Here is a 22,264-nt window from a genome sequence, read left to right as displayed (position 1 = left end):
ACAAGGTCAAACAAGGTCAGAGGCACACATGCACGGAGGAGCGCACGGAGGAGCGCACGCACGCACACGCACTATAGGGTAGAGTTGAAAGTGTGTTATGTAGTGTTACATAAGCCTTTGAAGTTGCTCTGCTCACACAACCTTGTGTGGCTTTGTGGCATTATTTTAAGGAGCGTTAACGGCAGAGATAGAATCAGGCTAGACTGACTGCTAACCAGACTCGCATATTCTCCACTTGAACAGTTCATTGACAAATGTCAAAATATTTACCCTGTTATTCACATCATCTCATCAATAGTTACGAAATATATTTAGGAAATAAAACAAACAATGTATACAGGGGGTGGACAAAACAATGGAAACGTCACATAAATAAATCACAATTAAAAGAAAAACAGCTGCAGAGGTCACATTTGGTTGACTGCCCATTAGCAGAACCTATGTGTCAGCTATTAAAAAGTTCTGACAATTAACACTGATATTTGAGGTTTCAAAGCGACACAAGGAAACTAACACAGTTCCTAAGAGACCAAATAGTTGGTGATCTGGTCATTAAAACGGCAAAATGATTCACTCTGTTTGTCCTCACAAGTATCGAAACACATGGAAACACACACACATGTACACACACACACGTACACACACGTACACACACGTACACACACGCACACTTGTATTTGTGAAATGTGGGGACCAGAAAAACAAAATTCCATGATCCCTTTCCCTAACCTTAACCCTAACCTTAACCTTAACCCTAACCCAAACCCTAACCCTAACCTTAACCTAACCCTAACCTTACCTAACCCTAACCTTAACCTCAATAAAGTAACATTTATGGCTAAAATTTAGCTAGATATAATGCCTAACCTTAACCCTAAACTTAACCAACAACACCTGGACCTTAAAGAAACCCCAATTCTAAGTCTAAAGTTAATTGTAAGTTTGACCCTAAAACTTAACACTGAGCCAGAAAATGACTTTTGAAATGTGGGGACATGAAAAATGTCCCCACAAGTCACCTTGTTCAGGTTTTAGTATAGTTAGTCACAAAAACAAACACACATACACACACACACGTACACACACACACGTACACACACACACAGGTGTTTCTTACATTAGAACTGGACTCCTCACTGGCAGCCATTGGTTTGTTGATGCTGTTGGCAAACTTGTTGACGTGTTCAAAATGTCGGGTCATCTCTGTAGCCAGCACCATGTCTATGATCGCCTGCCTCAATGTCCGGAACTGAGGCCTAATAGGAACACAGTGAAGTGGTTGCCAGACCTGGATAGTCAACTTTCAACACTGTTTTCCAAGATGTTTCTAGGTCCAAGAAAACCTAGAAGTGAATAAAATCACATCACGTTCCAGAGTGCTAACCCAACCATATCTGTCACCGGGTCTAATGTGGTCTTTCAGCAATGCAGGGTGCCATACTCATTCCATGTGGGGGCCAGGCTTTTCTTTATAAACCAACCAGGTGAGGAGAGTTCCTTATTAACAAGTGACCTTACATCATCAATCAAGTACAAGGGAGTACAGACACTGGCCTCCATGTAATGAGTTTGACAGCTGGGGCTTAGAGAGGAAGAAGCGGGTTTATTCATTCTTCCAACTTGACCTCTGTTGTACAGTAACAAGCCTGGATCTTGATCTAGTAAGGTACCAAAAACCTGGGAACAGACTTGCAAACCCAGAAAGCTCAATGGGAGGAGCCATCTTTATCTCTCCTGGCCTCTGTTTCAGTTGAGCTAGCTGTTGAGCTAGCTAGAAGACCTGCACTACCGTTTAAATGTTTGGGGTCACTTAGAAAGGTCCTTCTTTTCGAAGGATAACATCAAATTGATCAGAAATACAGTGTAGACATTGTTAATGTTGTAAATTACTATTGTGAAGAGGCAACTCCGGGATGCTGGTCTTTTTATCCAATCGTCCTCTGTCCAATGTTTGTGTTCTCTTGGCAATCTTAAACTTTTCTTTTTATTGGCCAGTCTGAGATATGGCTTTTTCTTTGCAATTCTGCCTAGGAGGCCAGCATCCCAGAGTCGCCTCGGCACTGTTGACGTTGAGACTGGTGTTTTGCAAGGTACTATATAATGAAGCTGCCAGTTGAGGACCTGTGAGTCATCTGTTTCTCAAACTTTGTCTTCTTATTTAGTTGTGCACCGGGGCCTCCCACTCCTCTTTCTATTCTGGTTAGAGCCAGTGTGCCCTGTTATGTGATGGGAGTAGTACACAGCGTTGATCTTCAGTGTCTTGGCATTTGCTCTCATGGAATAGCCTTCATTTCTCAGAACAAGAATAGACTGGCGAGTTTCAGAAGAATGTTATTTGTTTCTGGCTATTTTGAGCCTGTAATCCAACCCACAATTGCTGATGCTTCATATACTCAACTAGTCTACAGAAGGCCAGTTTTATTGCTTCTTTAATCAGCACAACAGTTTTTGGCTGTGTTACCATAATTGCATAAGGGTTTTCTAACGATAAATTAGACTTTTAAAGTGATAAACGTCGATTTGCAAACACAATGTGCCATTGGAACACAGGAGTGATGGTTGCTGCTCATGGCTCTCTGTATGCCTATGTAGTTATTTCATTAAAATCAGCTGTTTCCAGCTACAACAGTCAATACAATAGTCAAACAACATTAACTTAATAAATGAATGTCTACACTGTACTTCCGATCAGTATGACGGGATTTTAATGGACAAAAAAAATAAAAAAGTTCGAAGAGAAGGACATTTCTAAATGACCCCAAACCTTTGAACAGTAGTTTAAACTGCAGCCTGATCCCACATCTGCCTGTGTCCAGCCAGCTCCTATTGTCACTGGGACCGTACCTGTCCATGTTCTTGAAGATGTTGCTCTTGCTGTCTCTGACAGTGAGTTGGAAGGCGAGGGCAGCATGGTGACTCTCTAACACGGCCGTGTCATTGTACAGGATCGCCAGCTCACTTCCAGCGTTGCACAGGAAGCTGTTGGTCCTCCCCGGATGGTCCACGTCATGCACCGTCGCAGCGATTAATGCAGCCACCTCATCCAGCTGGTCCAGACTGCCCTGGGAACACAAAGGACACACAGGAAGTAGTGTTGATCAACAACAACCCCCATTAGCTCTGGGAGACAGAGGAAATGGGACACAACAAATGATAAACTGCAACAGGAGCATACATTTAAAAAACATCCCCAGAAGTATACAGTGTCTGAATGGAAAGAAAACGTGTGTATATATGAATCAGGAAAGGCAGCCAGACAAATCTCTTGGCGAGTTTTAAACAGCCCAAAGAACTGCTCCAAATTATTCATTCAATATAAATACTGCCCGACTCTCTCTTAGAGCAACTTCATACTCAACAAAACACAAATAATACCTCAAAATGAACACTGTGCAGGCAGTGCTAATAATAATAATCACTAGCAAATGTTCACTTCATAACAAGGAGAGGAGCTATTTATTGGAGGCAAACAGCAGAGAAATGAGAGGGAAAGTATGAGAATCTCAATGCCCTGGAGGTAAAACACCAACACTTACTGACCGAGTCAAATATGAGAACAAGACCATAGCTATAAAAACATCCCCACTCCAACTCTCACTGGTCACTGACACACATTCATCTCCTGCCAAGCAAAGCAAACTGATACTCCACTCTCATACACATGGCAGTGAATTACATAGTAGACATATCAATCTATCAGCACATCGAAATGGCAGGCACATAATGCTTTGGTGAATTACTGAAGCTAGCTAGTATCAGGGGTTGCATGTTAGTTGTGTACACACATCAAATAATTCTCCAAATACGGGATGAATACAATGTCTTCTAACAGGAAAATAAATACCTGCACAACGTTGTATGCTTCCATAAATGATTGCACTTCTAACCGGCAGGAGTTGATTTGTGTGTGTGCTGGTGTGTTTATCTTTTAGTGTGTGCTGGTGTGTTTATCTTTTGGTGTGTGCGTGTGTGCATTACCTACCTTGACCCTCTCCTTGCGTAGAAAGTAGGCTGTAGCATGTAGGACATCAGCAGCATGGGTGGAGTTGTGGTAGGAGTTGGAGGCATGGTAGTTGGCCTCGATGACCTGGAGCCAGGAGCGCAGTGTCACCTCACTGCAGCTCAGGAACTCACACACACCAAACCCAGCAAATATCTTCAAGCCCAGGTAGGTCAGAGGTCTGTGGGGAGGACAGGGGAGGGAGGTAAGTAGTACAGGGAGCATGCTCCTTCAAGTCCCCTGGAACCTCCACCTCTCTCTCTCCTCTCTCTCATGTCTGTACCTCTTGCAGGTGGCAGCCTCCAGTTCTAGGATGTTAAACTCCCATTGGTCCTCATCATCCAGCAGCTCAGCAATGGCAGGTGGGATATCATTCAGCGTTACCGGGATGGCCAGTTGACTCTGGCTCATATCTGTGGACACACAAACAAATACACACACACACACACGCAAATACTGAGTGGGTGGTTGACTGATTGCATTTGGGACTTCAAAGCACAATGCAACAACAATGATTTATAATGTAGTTATCTGTGTTAGGTTAATGACATAAACACACTATAATTCCTAATTCTATGGGCAGATCAGGATCAGCATCTCAGGGTACCAAACAGGTGTATTTAAATTGATCTACAAAGTGAAACTTTGGATGTTGGCATAGGCCTACCAATAATCAAACATTATGACATTCTAAAAAGCTGTTGCTAGCTAATAATGTTCTTTATTATTGTAGGCAGGGTTGGGTTGGTTACTTTTAAAATGTAATTTGTTACAGTTACAAGTTACCTGTTCACATTTGGAATCAGTAAAGTAACTTGGATTACACAAACTCAGTAACGTACTCTGATTATAGTACTTTGAATTACTTTTAGATTACTTTCATATAAAGACACATTAAAAGACAAATAGGAATATTACCAATTGAACACCTTTTTCGGGATCAATCAATGTTGATAGCTGGCCAAAAACGCAATTAGCATTTTACCATACGCATTATGTACAGTGCCTTTGGAAACAGTTTCTAAACCATTACTTTCTACAATATGACCGGCCTACATCTCTACATTACAAACAGAGGCGTCGCTAGGATCATAATACATTCGGGGCTTCCAGAATCTGCCTTTTTATCTGAACTAAACTCAAAATTTAAGGTTTTGTTATTTGTGTTTTATTCACGGTTTTATTGCTTACAAACATTGTTGAAAAATAAATGGCAATTTTACAAAAAGGGTGTTGACATTATTTTAGCCTATACAAAAATCTAGATATCCGTAGCTTTTCGCACATATACTAAATCTGCAATAGTATGACGTTTTGCTCCACAACCACCGACATTGTCAAAACGTTGCAGACACCCCAGGCACGAGAATGCATTCGCAATGGTGAACACTTGCACACAAATAAGAACATAACCTCAAGTCTCAAGATTTGTTTGTCCAATGCACCGAACAACACAGCGTCATCCTGCACAATGAAATTATTGTGACATGGCACCCAACAACTACGTAGTGAGAGCTAAGAAGAGTAGCATATACAAGAAAAAATATAACAGGTCAGAAAATAATAATAAAATAAAGCAACAATAGCAGAAGTAAAAAAAAAAAAAGAACACCGTAAACGATCAGCCGTTAGTATTATTTATGTAGCTGCAATCATGGTAGTATTTGAAAAATAATGAATAAATTAAGCTATACAAAATCAATTTTTCAACACAAATATACCACTAAAACGTTTTTAAACATTGTTGAAACGAGTCTGGGTTTAAACTAGGTGACCAGAAGTGTACTACATGTAACTCTTAGGCCCTAGTGGTCAGTAGCAGTAGTGTTTCGGTGAGATAACAAATAAAGATACTACTGGTGTGGTGAACTGACTGGTGCTTACTTGGAAAAGTACTTTTGGAGAAGACATACTCGTTTCCAGAAAGTCTGCGTAAGCCATCCTGCAAAAAAGACAACAAATCCCTCTCTTGATCCATGCTGTCAGAAAAGGAATTACTCTTTTGGTTTTACAATTCAAAAAAATAAAAACATATTTGACATTATACACTGACATCAGCATTATAATTTAACAAATAAGATGTAAATAAATGAGAGTGTCTGTGTGTGTGTATATATATACACAATGTGTATGTCTCTGTGTGTGTGTATACATCATAGGTGTGTGTATCTGTGTGTGTGTGTGTATATACATCATATGTGTGTGTCTCTGTGTGTGTGTATACATCATAGGTGTGTGTCTCTGTGTGTGTGTGTATATACATCATATGTGTGTGTCTGTGTGTGTGTGTGTGTGTATAAATCATATGTGTGTGTCTCTGTGTGTGTGTATACATCACACGTGTGTGTCTGGTGTCTGTTTGTGTGTGTGTGTGTGTGTGTGTATATACATCATATGTGTGTGTCTCTGTGTGTGTGTATACATCACACGTGTTGGTCTGGTGTCTGTTTGTGTCTGTGTGTGTGTGTGTGTGTATACATCATATGTGTGTGTCTCTGTGTGTGTGTGTATACATCACATGTGTGTGTCTGTGTGTGTGTGTATATACATCATATGTGTGTGTCTCTGAGTGTGTGTGTGTGTATACATCATATATGTGAGTCTGTGTGTGTATACATCATATGTGTGTGTCTCTGAGTGTGTATACATCATATGTGTGTGTCTCTGAGTATGTGTGTGTGTATACATCATATGTGTGTGTCTGTGTGTGTATACACCATATGTGTGTGTCTCTGAGTGTGTGTGTGAATACATCATATGTGTGTGTGTGTGTGTGTGTGTGTATACATCATATATGTGTGTCTCTGAGTGTGTGTGTGTGTGTGTGTGTATACATCATATGTGTGTGTCTGTGTGTGTATACATCATATGCGTGAGTCTGTGTGTGTGTGTATACATCATATGTGTGTGTCTCTGTGCTGACTCACACTCATGAGCCCTCCTACGAGATCGTTGGTGTGGGGGTCGTCCTCCTTGGAGGCCAGCTGAGGGGAGTACAGCTCTGTGGTCCTCAGGATCTCCAGGACCCTGTCCAGTGCCTCTGCTACCGACACCGGACTGGACTCCTGGGCCGCATTGATGATGTTGATCACCTGGACAAGGTAGGGAGGGAGCACACCTTGACAATGACATGTTTTTAAGGGTCTGTACTCGCTGAATTCAACATGTGTTTTTCTGCTGCTCGTTTAGAATATTTGGGCGTTAGGGATGTGGTTTCATGTGGCTATATCCCTGATTGTAATGAGATTACAAAAGTGAAGTAACATAAAATCAGCCCAGATCATTTTTATAAACACATATTTCAAGTTGAAATGGTGTTTCAAATCAAGAAAACTAGGACCAAGTGGCTCACTGCAGATCCCAAATATTTAGGACACTTGAAATGATCTTTGGCGCTGTCTGTGACACCACCTGGGACGAAAATTCACAACCTCAGATTTTTCCACCAACTTATCCCATTCTGAATGAATCCCTCACTTCATCACAGACATCTGTTTTCGTTCATTATTGCCCGCACCTGTTTTCCCTCATCATGGACCCTATTTAAGATCCTGCTTCCCCATTGTATCCTGTCGGTTTTTGTCTCGATTCCACCCATACATAGTGCTGTTCTGTCCGGTGTTTTATTTTGTTCCTGTCTTTCCCAGTTTGGTGTATCCAGTTTTCTATTTTAGATTTTGTCCATTTATTAAAATGTACCCCATTATCCCTGTGCTTGTGTCCTGCCTCAATGTTTCAACGTTACACACCTCTGATCCTTCCAGTTTATCACAACATCAGTGAGTTTCAGAAGCGTCTTACATATCAATTACATATAATGAATCTTGATGGCCACCTGAACTGATATTTTAGATATCAGATTGTCTTACCATTGATTTAATTAACATATTCGAAAAACATATTTTTGGGTCTTCTTTACACTTAATGTTATTGTATATATTATTTGTTTATATAATATTAGTCCTGAATCATTACAAAAAAAAAATAAATCTTGGGTTTTTCTTGAAGATATTTTTAACACAGCGAAGACTGACGTGAATTGCAAAGTGTCGGAATACTGCTGAAATCACCCATTGACACTGACATGGTGGGGGGAGCAAGAAGAGTTCAAATACACCATGAGAACATGTTCAATAATAATAACTGTATACATTCAAGGATAAGGTGCGATCATATGTGTCAGTAACACCAGTTTATAACACCCACAACCTCAGATGGAAGCAGAACAAAGACTGAGTGGAGGCTGATAAGAGTCACAACATGGATGAAAATGTGGGCTCTACTGTAAGTATGGATAACTATGTCTGCTAAGTGACTGAGATGTCAAATGGAAATGATGACTGACCATTTATTAGCTAAAAATGCTGATACAACGCAGATTCTGAACAGGAGGCACCAATGTAAAGGGGCGTCAACCAAATGACAACAAGATGGGGAAACTCCTCATCTGTCAGTAATCAGATCAGAAACATATGGCATAACAACGCATCAATCAAGAGCAGACTAGATGCAGCGTTATACATTAGTTGATAATACATAGTAGGCTGCATGCCATGGTTCTGAAAGGAGGGATAAAGCACTCCCCTTAATTGCATGTCCACAATAAGTGTGCATTCCACTCCAGATCCCCAAAGAGGAACATTTGATAGGACATATAAATCCCAGTGATCAACTCCGTTGGATATTAATTAGAATCAACAGGTGACAGCTGATGTTGTAATCCAGGGCTTCCAAACCGTTGTTCCCTGGGGCCGCTCTATTAACATTAGATGTGACTTATTTTGAGGGATGTAGGAGAATGGTTTGTTCTAAGTTCATTTTAACAAGACCCATGTCACTTTTTGGTATACTATATAATAACTATAATAATAGACCTATTTTCCTCAGATACAGTCACACAATAAAAAAAATATTTTACATTATACGAAACCACAATTAATTTACAGAAATTACATTTTACAGAAAGGGATTAGAGTCATTAGATCAATTTGCAGATCATGGATTGTTTCAAGCTTATTTAGTTGTTATATACTGTAGAGCAATATACCTTTTTTTGTATTTTATTTATAAAATAAATGTTTTTTCCAGTCACATTTATTGATCACTGTTCATTCAGATGGATTGATCATATATTTAGCCACTGTTCAGCTTCAAAGCCATAGTACAGCCACAAGGTACAAATTGCACAACATTCCAAGAATGTTAGTGAATATTTGTAGAATGTTCATAAAACACTGTTTGGGACCTACTCCCTGGGATTCTTAGAGCAGTATTTCAAGTTCCTGTGACATTCTGAGAACCACACATCTAAGCTGGGTTAAGAGGTTAAGTCACAACAAACTCCAGACCACACAGTTTGTTGTGTACAGGCTTGCTGTTGTAAAAACTGTTAGCTCTTCTGCTGAGCCATCTTCTATCTCTGTTAGGCATTCATCTTTCCCGCTACATCAGGAATATGCCTGGTATAGGAACATGATGTACAGTGTGGTAAAGGAGAGGAGAATGTGTGTCCTGTACCTTGGTGATGGGAGCCTCTATAGTCATAGAGTGGATCCTGGCAACAGAGGAGTACCTGCGGTTCTGCAGAGTGGGAGCTAGGACAGCAGGACAACAAGACATATGTTTTCAGGACTATTAAATGCTCCTTCTATGGCTGAACGTGTCATTCTAGTTTATATGAGCTTCTGGAGTGAATAATCTACGACGGATGTAACACAGCGGACCACTGTTGCTCTAGTGGCAGGTTGCCCTGTGCCATGATGCAATGTGGACTGTGAGTTCTTCGTGAACAGAGAAGAAAAAGGAAGGAGACGAAAAAAAAGAAGGAACATTTCGGGGAGGACAAGAAAGGAGAGAAAGAAAATATCAGGAATATTTCAAATATAGAGTGTGACAACGAGAGAGAGAAAAGTGCGAGGAGAGAGGGTGAAGGAAAGATAGATGATAGGAGAGTTGGAGGACAGGAGAAGCTCTTCGGCCAAGCCGTTGAAAATAGCAGCAGGTACGTCAGAGTGAGTGTTTAGTGATGTCATCAGAGCCTGACATGAGGTCTCTTCAGCTCAGGTGCCAAACGTAATGTAGTCTGACTCATAACGTCCTCTGACCCTACATCTCTCTTCACCCCTTTCTCTTTAGCTTCTTTTTAATTTCTTTCCCACTCTATGTCCCTCTTCTTGTCCCTCCATTTCCTTATTCTTTCTACATCTCCCCTGAGATCCCTCGCTAAGTATTCCCGTCATCTGCTACCATTTCCCACAAACACCCAATGCACATAGTAATGTGTTGTTCATAGACACTCACCATCACTGCCACGTGAGCTGACTGACCTGGCGTCGACCGACTCTTTCCTCCTGTCTCTGTGACGCAGGGAATGGCTCTCTGGGAAAGAAAAACCCTGGATGATGAAGGACATGACCCAGATAGTACTGATACACTTTCTTAAAGATATACAACTGCCTCGCTTCTTCTTTGAGGGGTCAGTGTCGAACAGCACATCCCTTTAAAAAAAAAAAAATCTGCTGAAATTGTTACATGAAAAGCAAAACAGTAATATAAAGTCCAGTGAGTCAGGAAGACCCACAAGTTAAGTCTGTGCCCTTCTGGTGAGATTAAGATAGTGTATCTTACCTGACAGGGAGTGTTCTCCATCTCTGTTGATCTTATGGACCTGAAAGGGGAAACAGAGAAAAAGGCTTTCGCAAAACACACCGACACAGTGAGAGGGAAAGCCTATTTATAGATCTGGCTAGCGTTTCGTACAAATCAGTTAAACAGCATCTGCAGTTACATTGTGCAACGACGGCTTCCAACGTTCCTTAGCGAGCTGCTGTGCTTCCACTGCACTGAAAGGCACGACAAATAAAAGTGCAGACTCAACATTATACCGCACCCACAGAGCAGCACATCACTGCACAAACGAGGGTCTCACGATGGCAAGGTATGCTGATGGTGTTCAGCTGTGTTCCTGTGTGTGTAAGTGTCAGTCTGTATCTTCCTGTCTGGAAGGATGGGAAGTCAGTGGAAGATGAGATGGGGAGCAGATGTAAAGAGAGAGGGGAACTGGAGGACTTTGAGAATATAATACTGTGAGGGAGCTTATAGTTTACCACTATAATGCTTCCCTTCAGATAGTGAGATAACAGACACAGTTATGGAGATACGGACAGAGCAAAGTACTGCGAGAGGGAGAGAGATGGGTGTCAGAGAGAAATAAAAAAGGATTCTTGAGAGAGAGAGAGAGAGAGACTCAAAGTGGTCTGAGATGTTCTGTAAGGATGGAGATTACCATTGACTGCAAATCCACTGAGATCGGCCTCTCATAGACAATCAGGATTAGCTCTGACCTTGCCACACACCGTTTCCACGGACACAAGCTAACTTATCTTTATTATATTTATCTACAAATGCAGTGCAGCGCATCAGTATTATTGTTTTGGCTCTGTACTCCAGCACATTGGATTTGAAATGAAACAATGAGGTTAAAGTACAGACTGTCAGCTTTAATTTCAGGGTATATACAGTGGGGAGAACAAGTATTTGACACACTGACGATTTTGCAGGTTTTCCTACTTACAAAGCATGTACAGGTCTGTAATGTTTATCATAGGTACACTTCAACTGTGAGAGACGGAATCTAAAACAAAAATCCAGAAAATTACATGTATTCACATGTAAAATCAAATGTATGATTTTTAAATAATTAATTTGCATTTTATTGCATGACATAAGTATTTGATCACCTACCAACCAGTAAGAATTCCGCCTCTCGCCGACCTGTTAGTTTTTCTTTTAAGAAGCCTTCCTGTTTTCCACTCATTACCTGTATTAACTGCACCTGTTTGAACTTGTTTCCTGTATAAAAGAAACCTGTGCACACACTCAATCTAACAGACTCCAACCTCTCCAAAATGGCTAAGACCAGAGCGCTGTCTAAGGACATCAGGGATAAAATTGTAGACCTGCAAAAGGCTGGGCTACAGGACAATAGCCAAGCAGCTTGGTGAGAAGGCAACAACTGTTGGCGCAATTATTAGAAAATGGAAGAAGTTCAAGATGACGGTCAATCTCCCTTGGTCTGGGGCTCCATACAAGATCTCACCTCGTGGGGCATCAATGATCATGAGGAAGGTGAGGGATCAGCCAAAAACTATATGGCAGGACTTGGTCAATGACCTGAAGAGAGCTGGGACCACAGTCTCAAAGAAAACCAATAGTAACACACTATGCCGTTATGAATTAAAATCCTGCAGCGCACGCAAGGTCCCCCTGCTCAAGCCAGCGCATGTCCAGGCCCGTCGGAAGTTTGCCAATGACCATCTGGATGATCCAGAGGAGGAATGGGAGAAGGTCATGTGGTCTGATGAGACAAAAATAGAGCTTTTTGGTCAAAACTCCACTCGCCGTGTTTGGAGGAAGAAGAAGGATGAGTACAACCCCAAGAACATGCTTTGTAAGTAGGAAAACCTGCAAAATCGGCAGTGTATCAAATACTTGTTCTCCCCACTGTACATCGATACTGTGTAGAAATTACAGACCTTTCTATGGATAATCTTATCAATTTTAAGAGCCAAACAAATTGGGAGAAATTTACTTAATCTTAAGCAAAAACACCATATTTAGTACTTAGTTACAAATCCTTTGCATTTGATAACTGCCTGAAGGCCGCGATCCGCCGACATCACTAGAGGTTGCCTTCCGTGGTGACACTTTGCCAGGCCTGTAATGCAGCCATCATCAGTTCCTTTTTGTTGAAGGTCTTGTCTTCAGAAAGTGAGTCTTGTCTTCAGAAAAGTGAAACATGTTTAAATGGATTCAGGTCAGGTGATCGACTTGGCCAGTCAAGAACATTCCATTATTTGGCTTTGAAAAACTCTTTGGTTGCTAAAGCAGTATGTTTGGGTTCATTGTCTGGCTGCAAGGTGAAGTACCGTCAAGGAGTAATTTGGTTGTTTCTCAGCAGACAAGATGTTTCTGTACACTTCAGAATTTATTCTGCTACTGCCGTCAGCAGTGCCAATTCCAGTGGCAGTCATACATGCCCAAAACATAACACCCCTCCACCTTGGTATATGGTATACCACCCCCCCCGCACACTTCCTCTTACCATAACTCAATATTTGTCTCATCTGTAAGTACCAAACAGTTGATCTTGGCACGCCTAATGTTCTGATTTATTCAGATTTTCAGTATCATGTTGGTCATCTTGACTTGAATTTCACTTATTTGGTCCTCATGTTGTCAGACACTAAAAACTGAGTCCAAATGCAAAATTGAGAATCAAGACTAGTCATTGACAGGCCTTGTGCGTGCACTAATGACACAAATAAACACCCCTTTCTAATAAACAACTGTGAACAGCTAAATACTTCAAGCACACTAAAATTATAGAACTATATACAGAACATGCTTTTGTTTTTAAATGGTTTACCTGAGATGGATCAAAATGAATACTAACCGTCTGTACTCAACCCATCATCTTTGTACTGAATAAGTACTGGAGTTCTGAGCCAAAACAAGAACCTATCTCACTGTCCAAACACTTCTGGACTATAAATATACTGTATATATGGTGAAATAAGTTAACATCCACCAGGCAACCTTTACAAATGTAATAGCCTTTGAAAAAAAACATATATGAATAAAACATTTTGAAGGAGCCTAACAAGTTATTTCGCACAAGAGAGCCTTTTTCATAGGGAAAAATATCTGACATTTTGCAGTCAGACCAAAATACCAAAAAATCGAATGTCCAGGGTCAAAGTAGGGCAGTTGTTGTCTGGTGAAGTGAACATACAGTCAATAAGCTTAAGGAGTGTTGTTACTTTTTGCAAAAAGGCTGCCTCTCACCATCCCTCAGCTCTTCTTCCCTCCACTGACACTGACCAAAAAGCCAAAAAGGGACACCATCTTCCAGCTGATGGCCAAACTCGAGTTGCACTTCATTATTTCTTTGCCTCCTGCACCAATTCATGTTGTTCCTCCTATGACCAGAGAACGTGAAATATAGCATGTTAGCGTTTTTTTTTCCATGTCTTGTTCTGGAGGCATGTCTATCCCCAACGCAGACATTATGTGATTGACTGCATCAATAGTGAGAGCAGAGCTTACATTTCCAAAAGGCTGTATGCTCTGGGATGGCGTTTAACTAGAGTATATGGTGGACCCTTACCCTGAATCCTAACGCTGACCTTAAGCCCTAACCTTACCATAGCCTTTACTAGAAGTATTTATCATTTAAACAAAGAACATCAGTGTATCATGAAAAAAAATAACCACATATTTAAAAATCAAACCGTTGGATCTAAATTACATATTATATATATTCTCCATTGTTTGCAAGACCAGACTAATATGATACAACACTGTTTCTAAAAGTTGGGATGCTGCGTAAAATGCAAAAAAACGAAATGCAATGATGTGCAAATCATTTAATCCTATATTTAATTGATAATAGTACAAAGACAACACACCAAATGTTGAAACTAAGAGATGTTGTTGTTTTTCAAAAATACATGCCCATTTTGAATTTAATGCCAGCAATATGTTTTGAAAAAGTTGGGACAGGGGCATCACCTGATCTTTTAACAACACTCTGTAAGCGTTTGGGAACTGGGGAGACCAATTGCTTTGGTTTTGAAAGTGAAAGGTATTCCCATTCTTGCTTGATATTGGATTTCAGCTGATCAACTGTTCAGGGTTGTATTTTTTGTTTCATAATACGCCAAATGTTTTCAATGAGTGACAGGTCTGGACTACAAGCAGGCCAGTTTAGACTCTTTCACTATGGAGCCATGCTGTTGTAATATGTGGAGAATGTGGTTTGGCATTGTCTTGCTGAAATAAGTTGGTCTTCCCTGAAAAAGATGGCATCTGGATGGCAGCATATATTGCTCCAAAACCTGTATATATTGTTAAGCATTAATGGTGCCTTCACAGATGTGCAAGTCGCACATGCCATGTGCGCTAATGCACCCCCATACCATCATGACTGCTGGTTTTTGAACTGTGCACTGAAGAAGCCAGATGGTCCCTCTCCTCTTTAGTCTGGAGAATGTGGGGTCCATGATTCTCAAAAATAATTTCACATATTGATTTGTCAGACCACAGGACAGTTTTCCACTTCTCCTCAGTTCATCTTAAATGTGCTCAAGCCCAGAGAAGGCAGTGGCATTTCTGGATCTTGTGTATATCTGATTTCCTCTTTGCTTGATAGTTTTAACTAGGATTTGTAGATGCAGCAACATACTGTGTTCACAGACAATGGTTTTCAGAAGTGTTCCTGAGCCCGTGCAGTGATTTCCAATACAAGATCGTATAGTGCCTTGTCCCTTGCATACAGAGATTTATCCATATTCTCTGAATCTTTTAATGAAATAATGTGCTGTAGATGATGAAAAACGTTATTCCTAAGTTGTGGCACTATTTGCCCATGCAGTTATTCACAGAGTGATGAACCCCTCCGCATCCTCACTTCTGACAGGCCCATCCTCTCTGAAATGTTCTTTTAATACCTAATCATGTTACTGTCCTGTTGCCAATTGACCTAATTAGTTGTGTGATATTCCCTCAAGTTTAGTTTTTTTACCATTATATAACTTTTCTGGTCTTTTGTTGCCCCTGTCCTAACTTCTTTGAAACATGTTGCTGGCACTGAATTCAAAGTGGGCATATATTTTTCAAGAAACAATAAAATATCAAAATTTGATATGATGTCTTTGTACAATTTTTTTTATTCAATGTAGGTTTTGAACGATTTTCACATGATTGTATTGTTTTTTTATTTTCATTTTACACAGCATCCCAACGTTTTTGGAAATGGGGTTATATCGCATCGCATCATCTTCCGCTTAATCCGGGGCCGGGTCGCGGGGGCAGCAGTCTAAGCAGGGATGCCCAGACTTCCCTCTCCCCAGACACTTCCTCCAGCTCTTCCGGGGGGACACCGAGGCGTTCCCAGGCCAGCCGGGAGACATAGTCCCTCCAGCGTGTCCTAGGTCTTCCCCGGGGTCTCTTCCCGGTGGGACGGGACCGGAACACCTTCCCAGGAAGGCGTTCCGGAGGCATCCGAAACAGATGCCCAAGCCACCTCAGCTGACCCCTCTCGATGTGGAGGAGCAGCGGCTCTACTCTGAGCTCCTCCCGGGTGACCGAGCTTCTCACCCTATCTCTAAGGGATCGCCCAGCCACCCTGCGGAGAAAGCTCATTTCGGCCGCCTGTATCCGGGATCTTGTCCTTTCGGTCATGACCCAAAGCTCATGACCATAGGTGAGAGTAGGAACGTAGATTGACCGGTAAATCGAGAGCTTCGCCTTACGGCTCAGCTCTTTCTTCACCACGACAGACCGATACATCGACCGCATTACTGCAGAAGCTGCACCGATCCGTCTGTCAATCTCCCGTTCCATCCTTCCCTCACTCGTGAACAGGACCCCTAGATACTTAAACTCCTCCACTTGAGGCAGGCACTCTCCACCAACCTGAAGTGGGCAAGCCACCCTTTTCCGACTGATGACCATGGCCTCGGATTTGGAGGTACTGATTTTCATCCCCACCGCTTCACACTCGGCTGCAAACCGTCCAAGTGCATGCTGGAGGTCCTGGCTTGAAGGGGCCAACACGACAACATCATCCGCAAAGAGCAGAGACGAAATCGTGTGGTCCCCAAACCTGACACCCTCCGGCCCCTGGCTGCGCCTAGAAATTCTGTCCATAAAAATTACGAACAGAACCGGTGACAAAGGGCAGCCCTGCCGGAGTCCAACATGCACAGGGAACAAGTCTGACTTACTGCCGGCAATGCGGACCAAGCTCCTGCTTCGGTCATACAGGGACCTGACAGCCCTTAGCAAAGGACCCAGGACCCCATATTCCCGAAGCACCACCACCCCGGTCTGCCATCCCAGAGGCACTGTCCCCGACTGCCACGCGATGTTGCACAGGCGTGTCAGCCAAGACAGCCCCACAACATCCAGAGACTTGAGGTACTCAGGGCGGATCTCATCCACCCCCGGTGCCTTGCCACCGAGGAGTTTCTTAACCACCTTGGTGACTTCAGCCCGGGTGATGGACGAGTCCACCTCTGAGCCCTCATCCTCTGCTTCCTCAATGGAAGACGTGACGGCGGGATTGAGGAGATCCTCGAAGTATTCCTTCCACCGCCCGACGACATCCTCAGTTGAGGTCAACAGCTGCCCACCTCTACTGTAAACAGCGTTGGTAGGGCACTGTTTCCCTCTCCTGAGGCGCCGGATGGTTTGCCAGAATCTCTTCGAGGCCAGCCGATAGTCCTTCTCCATGGCCTCACCGAACTCCTCCCAGGCCCGAGTTTTTGCCTCCACAACCACCCGGGCTGCAGCCCGCTTGGCCTGTCGGTACCCGTCAGCTGCGTCAGGAGTCCCACAAGCCAACCAGGCCTGATAGGACTCCTTCTTCAGCTTGACGGCATCCCTTACTTCCGGTGTCCACCACCGGGTTCGGGGATTGCCGCCTCGACAGGCACCGGAGACCTTACGGCCACAGCTCCGAGCGGCCGCTTCGACAATGGCGGTGGAGAACATGGTCCACTCGGACTCAATATCTCCAACCTCCCTCGGGATCCAGTCGAAGCTCTGCCGGAGGTGGGAGTTAAAGATCTCTCTGACAGGAGACTCGGCCAGACGTTCCCAGCAGACCCTTACAGTACGCTTGGGCCTGCCGAGTCTGTCCAGCTTTCTCCCCCGCCATCGGATCCAACTCACCACCAGGTGGTGATCAGTTGACAGCTCCGCCCCTCTCTTCACCCGAGTGTCCAAGACATACGGCCGCAGGTCAGATGAGACGACAACAAAGTCGATCATCGACCTGCGGCCTAGGGTGTCCTGGTGCCACGTGCACTGATGGACACCCTTATGCTTGAACATGGTGTTCGTTATGGACAAACTGTGACTAGCACAGAAGTCCAATAACTGAACACCACTCGGGTTCAGATCAGGGGGGCCGTTCCTCCCAATCACGCCCCTCCAGGTGTCACTGTCGTTGCCCACGTGGGCGTTGAAGTCCCCCAGTAGAACAATAGAGTCCCCAGTCGGAGCACTTTCCAGCACCCCTCCCAGAGACTCCAAGAAGGTCGGGTACTCTGCACTGCCGTTCGGCCCGTAGGCACAAACAACAGTGAGAGACCTATCCCCGACCCGTAGGCGCAGGGAAACGACCCTCTCGTTCACCGGGGTAAACTCCAACACATGGCGGCAGAGCTGGGGAGCTATAAGCAAACCCACACCAGCCCGCCGCCTCTCACCATGGGCAACTCCAGAGTGGTGAAGAGTCCATCCTCTCTCAAGGAGTGTGGTTCCAGAGCCCAAGCCGTGCGTAGAGGTGATCCCGACTACCTCTAATCGGAACCTCTCAACCTCACGCACTAGCTCAGGCTCCTTCCCCGCCAGCGAGGTGACATTCCACGTCCCTAGAGCCAGTTTCCGTGTCCAGAGATCGGGTTGTCTAGGCCCCTGCCTTCGACTGCCGCCCGATCCTCTTCGCACCGGCCCCTTATGGTCCCTCCTGTGGGTGGTGAGCCCACGGGAGGGCGGCCCCACGTCGCCCGTTCGGGCTGAGCCCGGCCGGGCCCCATGGGGGAAGGCCCGGCCACCAGGCGCTCGCATACGAGCCCCAACCCCGGGCCTGGCTCCAGGGTGGGGCCCCGGCTGCGCCATACCGGGCGACGTCACGGTACTCAATATTTTTTTCATCATCACTATTTTTATTATTTTCAGAGGTTGCTTTTATTTCATCAGTTCATTGAGATTTAACCCAGAAAAACAAGTGGGCTGACAGGAAATAGATGTCTGAAAAGGAGAGATTCTCAGGTGGATGGGACATAATGCTTTGGTCCTGGGCTTGTGTGTAATATTGGATCACAGCCAGTAATTGGCTGATAAGTGCTGCCCAGTTGGGTGGTAAGACACACTATCCCATCCATGCCTGCATGGCTCTTTAAAGGAAAAGCAGCAGACCTGCATATTTTCTTGGTCTACAGGTTAGCTGGCTTCAGCTTCGTCTATGCCACTCTGCTTGTGTTAACAGGTACAGTACAAGAGTCCTGTCAGAACACAAGTAACCTTTTTTAAGCTTCATTAGAATCCATCTCTCTCGCTGTCTTTCTCTCCTTTCTTGGGTTTTCTATCTCCCTTTCCTGTCCTTCCCCCTATTCTCCCCTTCACTCTTCTTTCCTCTCTATGTCCTTCTGGCCTTTTCTTCCTCTATGGAATATGGAATGTTGGTCAGTTTGCACACAAGTTCCTACCAAGATATGATTCGTAATTGGAGAGGTGCGAATGGCTCCAACCAAAGGTCCACTTGCCTTGCAAAACGACCTGTACTTGCCTGCTCAGGTATTTGACGTATGAACATTTTGGTTACTGGTCTGATGCTGTAACTACTAGGCGAGTTGTGCAGAATAATAAAAAAGTGCATTAAATACTGCTCTTCCATTGCATGTGAAATTATGTCAGATGGGGAAAAACTGTTTGTTATTTGGATTAACTTTGTGGATGATTATTGCAAACTAGTGTGATATTCAAAATAATTCTACAGTGAACATACAGTGAATAACCTGTGATTATATTAATTTAAGCATCAAATAAAGCAGATAATAATTAATATCACTAATGTCTGAAAAACATACTGCATATTATTCCTTGATGTGTATATAATTCCAATCTATAAAGTACATTTTATTTGGAAAAATGCAAAATCAATTCAAACCATTCTTGGTTCACTGAGCCATACTAAAGCTAAATAAACTGCTGCCTTGTGTATTATAGCAAATGTATTTAACCAGGCTAAAACAGGCACTCTGTTCTTATAATGGCACTGAAGTATGTAGTGGCTATTGTCAGTTTAGAAGCACCATAACCTGCAATGTTGTTGAAGTATGGATGGGAGAAATGACTGGTCATTGGAGGAATTATCCTGAACCTGAGGAGGCAGAGCATATGAGCCCTACATGGACTTGATTCAGATCATTCTTTTGAAGCTGGCTCAAATTCCCCCATTACTCCCCTAGATTATTTTTGCACTATGCTTTTCCCAGATCTTAACCCTTAACCATTCAGAATGAATACCTGACCGAAACATTAAACCTTAACCTTAATGTGTAACCTTAACTTCAATACTTAACAGTAGTCCTAACATTAAGCCTATACCTAACCTTAACAGAGTAACACATAACCTTTATACATGAATACCTAACCTTAATACAGTAACACATAACCCTAATACATAAATACCTAACCTTAATAGAGTAACACATAACCTTTATACCTCAATACCTAACCCTAATACAGTAACACATAACCCTAATAAATGAACACATAACCTTAATACAGTAACACATAACCTTAATAGATTAATACCTAACCTTATTACAGTAACGCATAACTTTAATACATGAATACCTAACCCTAATACAGTAACACAACCCTAATAAATTAATACCCAACCCTAATACAGTAACACATAACCCTAATAAATTAATACCTAACCTTAATACAGTAACACATAACCCTAATAAATTAATACCTAACCCTAATACAGTAACACATAACCCTAATAAATTAATACCGAACCTTAATACAGTAACACATAACCCTAATAAATTAATACCTAACCTTAATACAGTAACACATAACCTTAATAAATTAATACCTAACCATATTACAGTAACGCATAACTTTAATACATTAATACCTAACCTTGCATGCAACAAATATATTGAATATCTAGACTATACCATTGATAGCATAATTTAACCCAATTTAAAACATCATACTAAATTAACTGTTTAAAAAATAACTATAGAATATTACTAACTTACTGTTGTGACACCAGGTTGAACAAACCGATATAAACTAAAACAGCACATTGGACTGTCTGGAGCTTCATGGGAAACATTAACAGAATATGGATAATAGCAAGTGGAGGGAGAGAGAGAGGGGGAGAACGAGGGAGAGCAGGAGAGGTGGGAAGAATGAGGGGGGAGAGAGTGAGCAAGGGAAAAAGAGTAGTGCCGTTAAGAATAAACAGTTCCTACGTAATGAAGGTCTACTTTGAGAGCCTGCTGCTGAAGTAACTCAACAACTAGATGTATTATAAATGGAAGCTAGGGACATCGGCCAAGGGTCGCGGTGGGAAAAACCAGGACAAATAATTTTTTCTTTTTAGTACTCAAAGCAACCATTCCCAGGGAGAAAGAATTGCCAACAACACCGCTGTTTTCACAACAATTGGCCGCAAGGATGCCAAATCAAGAAAGCACTGTATGGGTTGATGAGGGTAATGTCATAAATCAAACTGCCACAAAGGAGAGGAGGGTGCTACTTTCAACTCTGTCCTGAGTTGACCATCCCAGGGGAGAACAGAATAGTGCTAGCTGTGCCTTGTCACGCAAACTCAATCATCTGACTCATTCTAGACAGCAGATGAAAGGCAATGGCTAACTGACCAAGCCTAGTGTAACGCCAGTCACAGTGCATCTAGCTTGACCTGCAGGTATTAATAGCAAGAGTGGCACCTTGCTGCCAGCCCTCTCAGACCTTAGCGGGGAATGCTTATTGTAGCTTAGCCCACTGTTAGCTTTGACAGAACAGTAGCTGTTAGCCTGAAACCCAAATGAGAAATACACACATGCTCCTTGGCAAGCCAGAACAAAACATTTAGGCAACTGTAAACTACAGATGCCACGAAAATCAAAACAATTCAACCATGCCGAAGCCACTTACACTAGGTCCACAGACAGTAGAAAACCTCTTTAAATCACATTAGATACATAGTATCAAAAGTGGACAAGCAATGTTTACAACATGCTTTCACAGAGCTGCCACTGATCCACAAAAACGACATCATACAAATGTCAGCTGATTCATGAATTCTTTTAAAAATAGAATCTATTCCATGCCTATTATAGTGATTGGATGGCTTACCTGTTTGTTGTTGTCACTGTGGGGTCTCTTGATGGACACAAAATGGCGTATTTTCCTGTGAAGAGATTCAATTGGGAACCAACTTTTTGTAACTGCCAGTTGCACAACCAGTTAACCAGATGTACAGCCATGGTAATCACAGTTATTCAAAGAGGAACACAGTGACTTACCCTCCCTGGCCAATAACAGGCGTGATCTTGACATGCTGTTGTATGCTGTCTCCTGACTTCTTCCTGGCATAGTAGATGCCCTGCCACTCCTAGAGACAACACACAACAGTATGACAACATTGTACCACTTCTATATAGT

At 42.7% G+C, this 22,264-nt stretch overlaps 1 protein-coding gene across 4 annotated transcripts in view; it reads right to left on the bottom strand.

Moving 5' to 3' along the window:
* pde8b (phosphodiesterase 8B) overlaps nt 1–22,264 on the bottom strand; it is a 58,244-nt gene that overhangs the window by 5,776 nt on the left and 30,204 nt on the right. For all 4 annotated transcript variants that reach the window (XM_020053543.2, XM_010878090.3, XM_034296746.1 and 1 more), the window contains 11 exons: nt 22,126–22,214; nt 21,956–22,010; nt 10,628–10,667; nt 10,301–10,378; nt 9,518–9,594; nt 6,928–7,092; nt 5,885–5,942; nt 4,284–4,413; nt 3,983–4,181; nt 2,845–3,062; nt 1,118–1,256 (listed from right to left, as the gene is read on the bottom strand). In XM_020053543.2, coding sequence (XP_019909102.1) covers nt 1,118–1,256; nt 2,845–3,062; nt 3,983–4,181; nt 4,284–4,413; nt 5,885–5,942; nt 6,928–7,092; nt 9,518–9,594; nt 10,301–10,378; nt 10,628–10,667; nt 21,956–22,010; nt 22,126–22,214 — 1,248 coding nt within the window. The remainder of the gene's footprint in view (nt 1–1,117; nt 1,257–2,844; nt 3,063–3,982; nt 4,182–4,283; nt 4,414–5,884; nt 5,943–6,927; nt 7,093–9,517; nt 9,595–10,300; nt 10,379–10,627; nt 10,668–21,955; nt 22,011–22,125; nt 22,215–22,264) is intronic.

This window comes from Esox lucius, chromosome 14, assembly GCF_011004845.1.
Source record: "Esox lucius isolate fEsoLuc1 chromosome 14, fEsoLuc1.pri, whole genome shotgun sequence".
NCBI lineage: Eukaryota > Metazoa > Chordata > Actinopteri > Esociformes > Esocidae > Esox > Esox lucius.
This window is presented reverse-complemented; position numbering and strand designations above follow the sequence as displayed.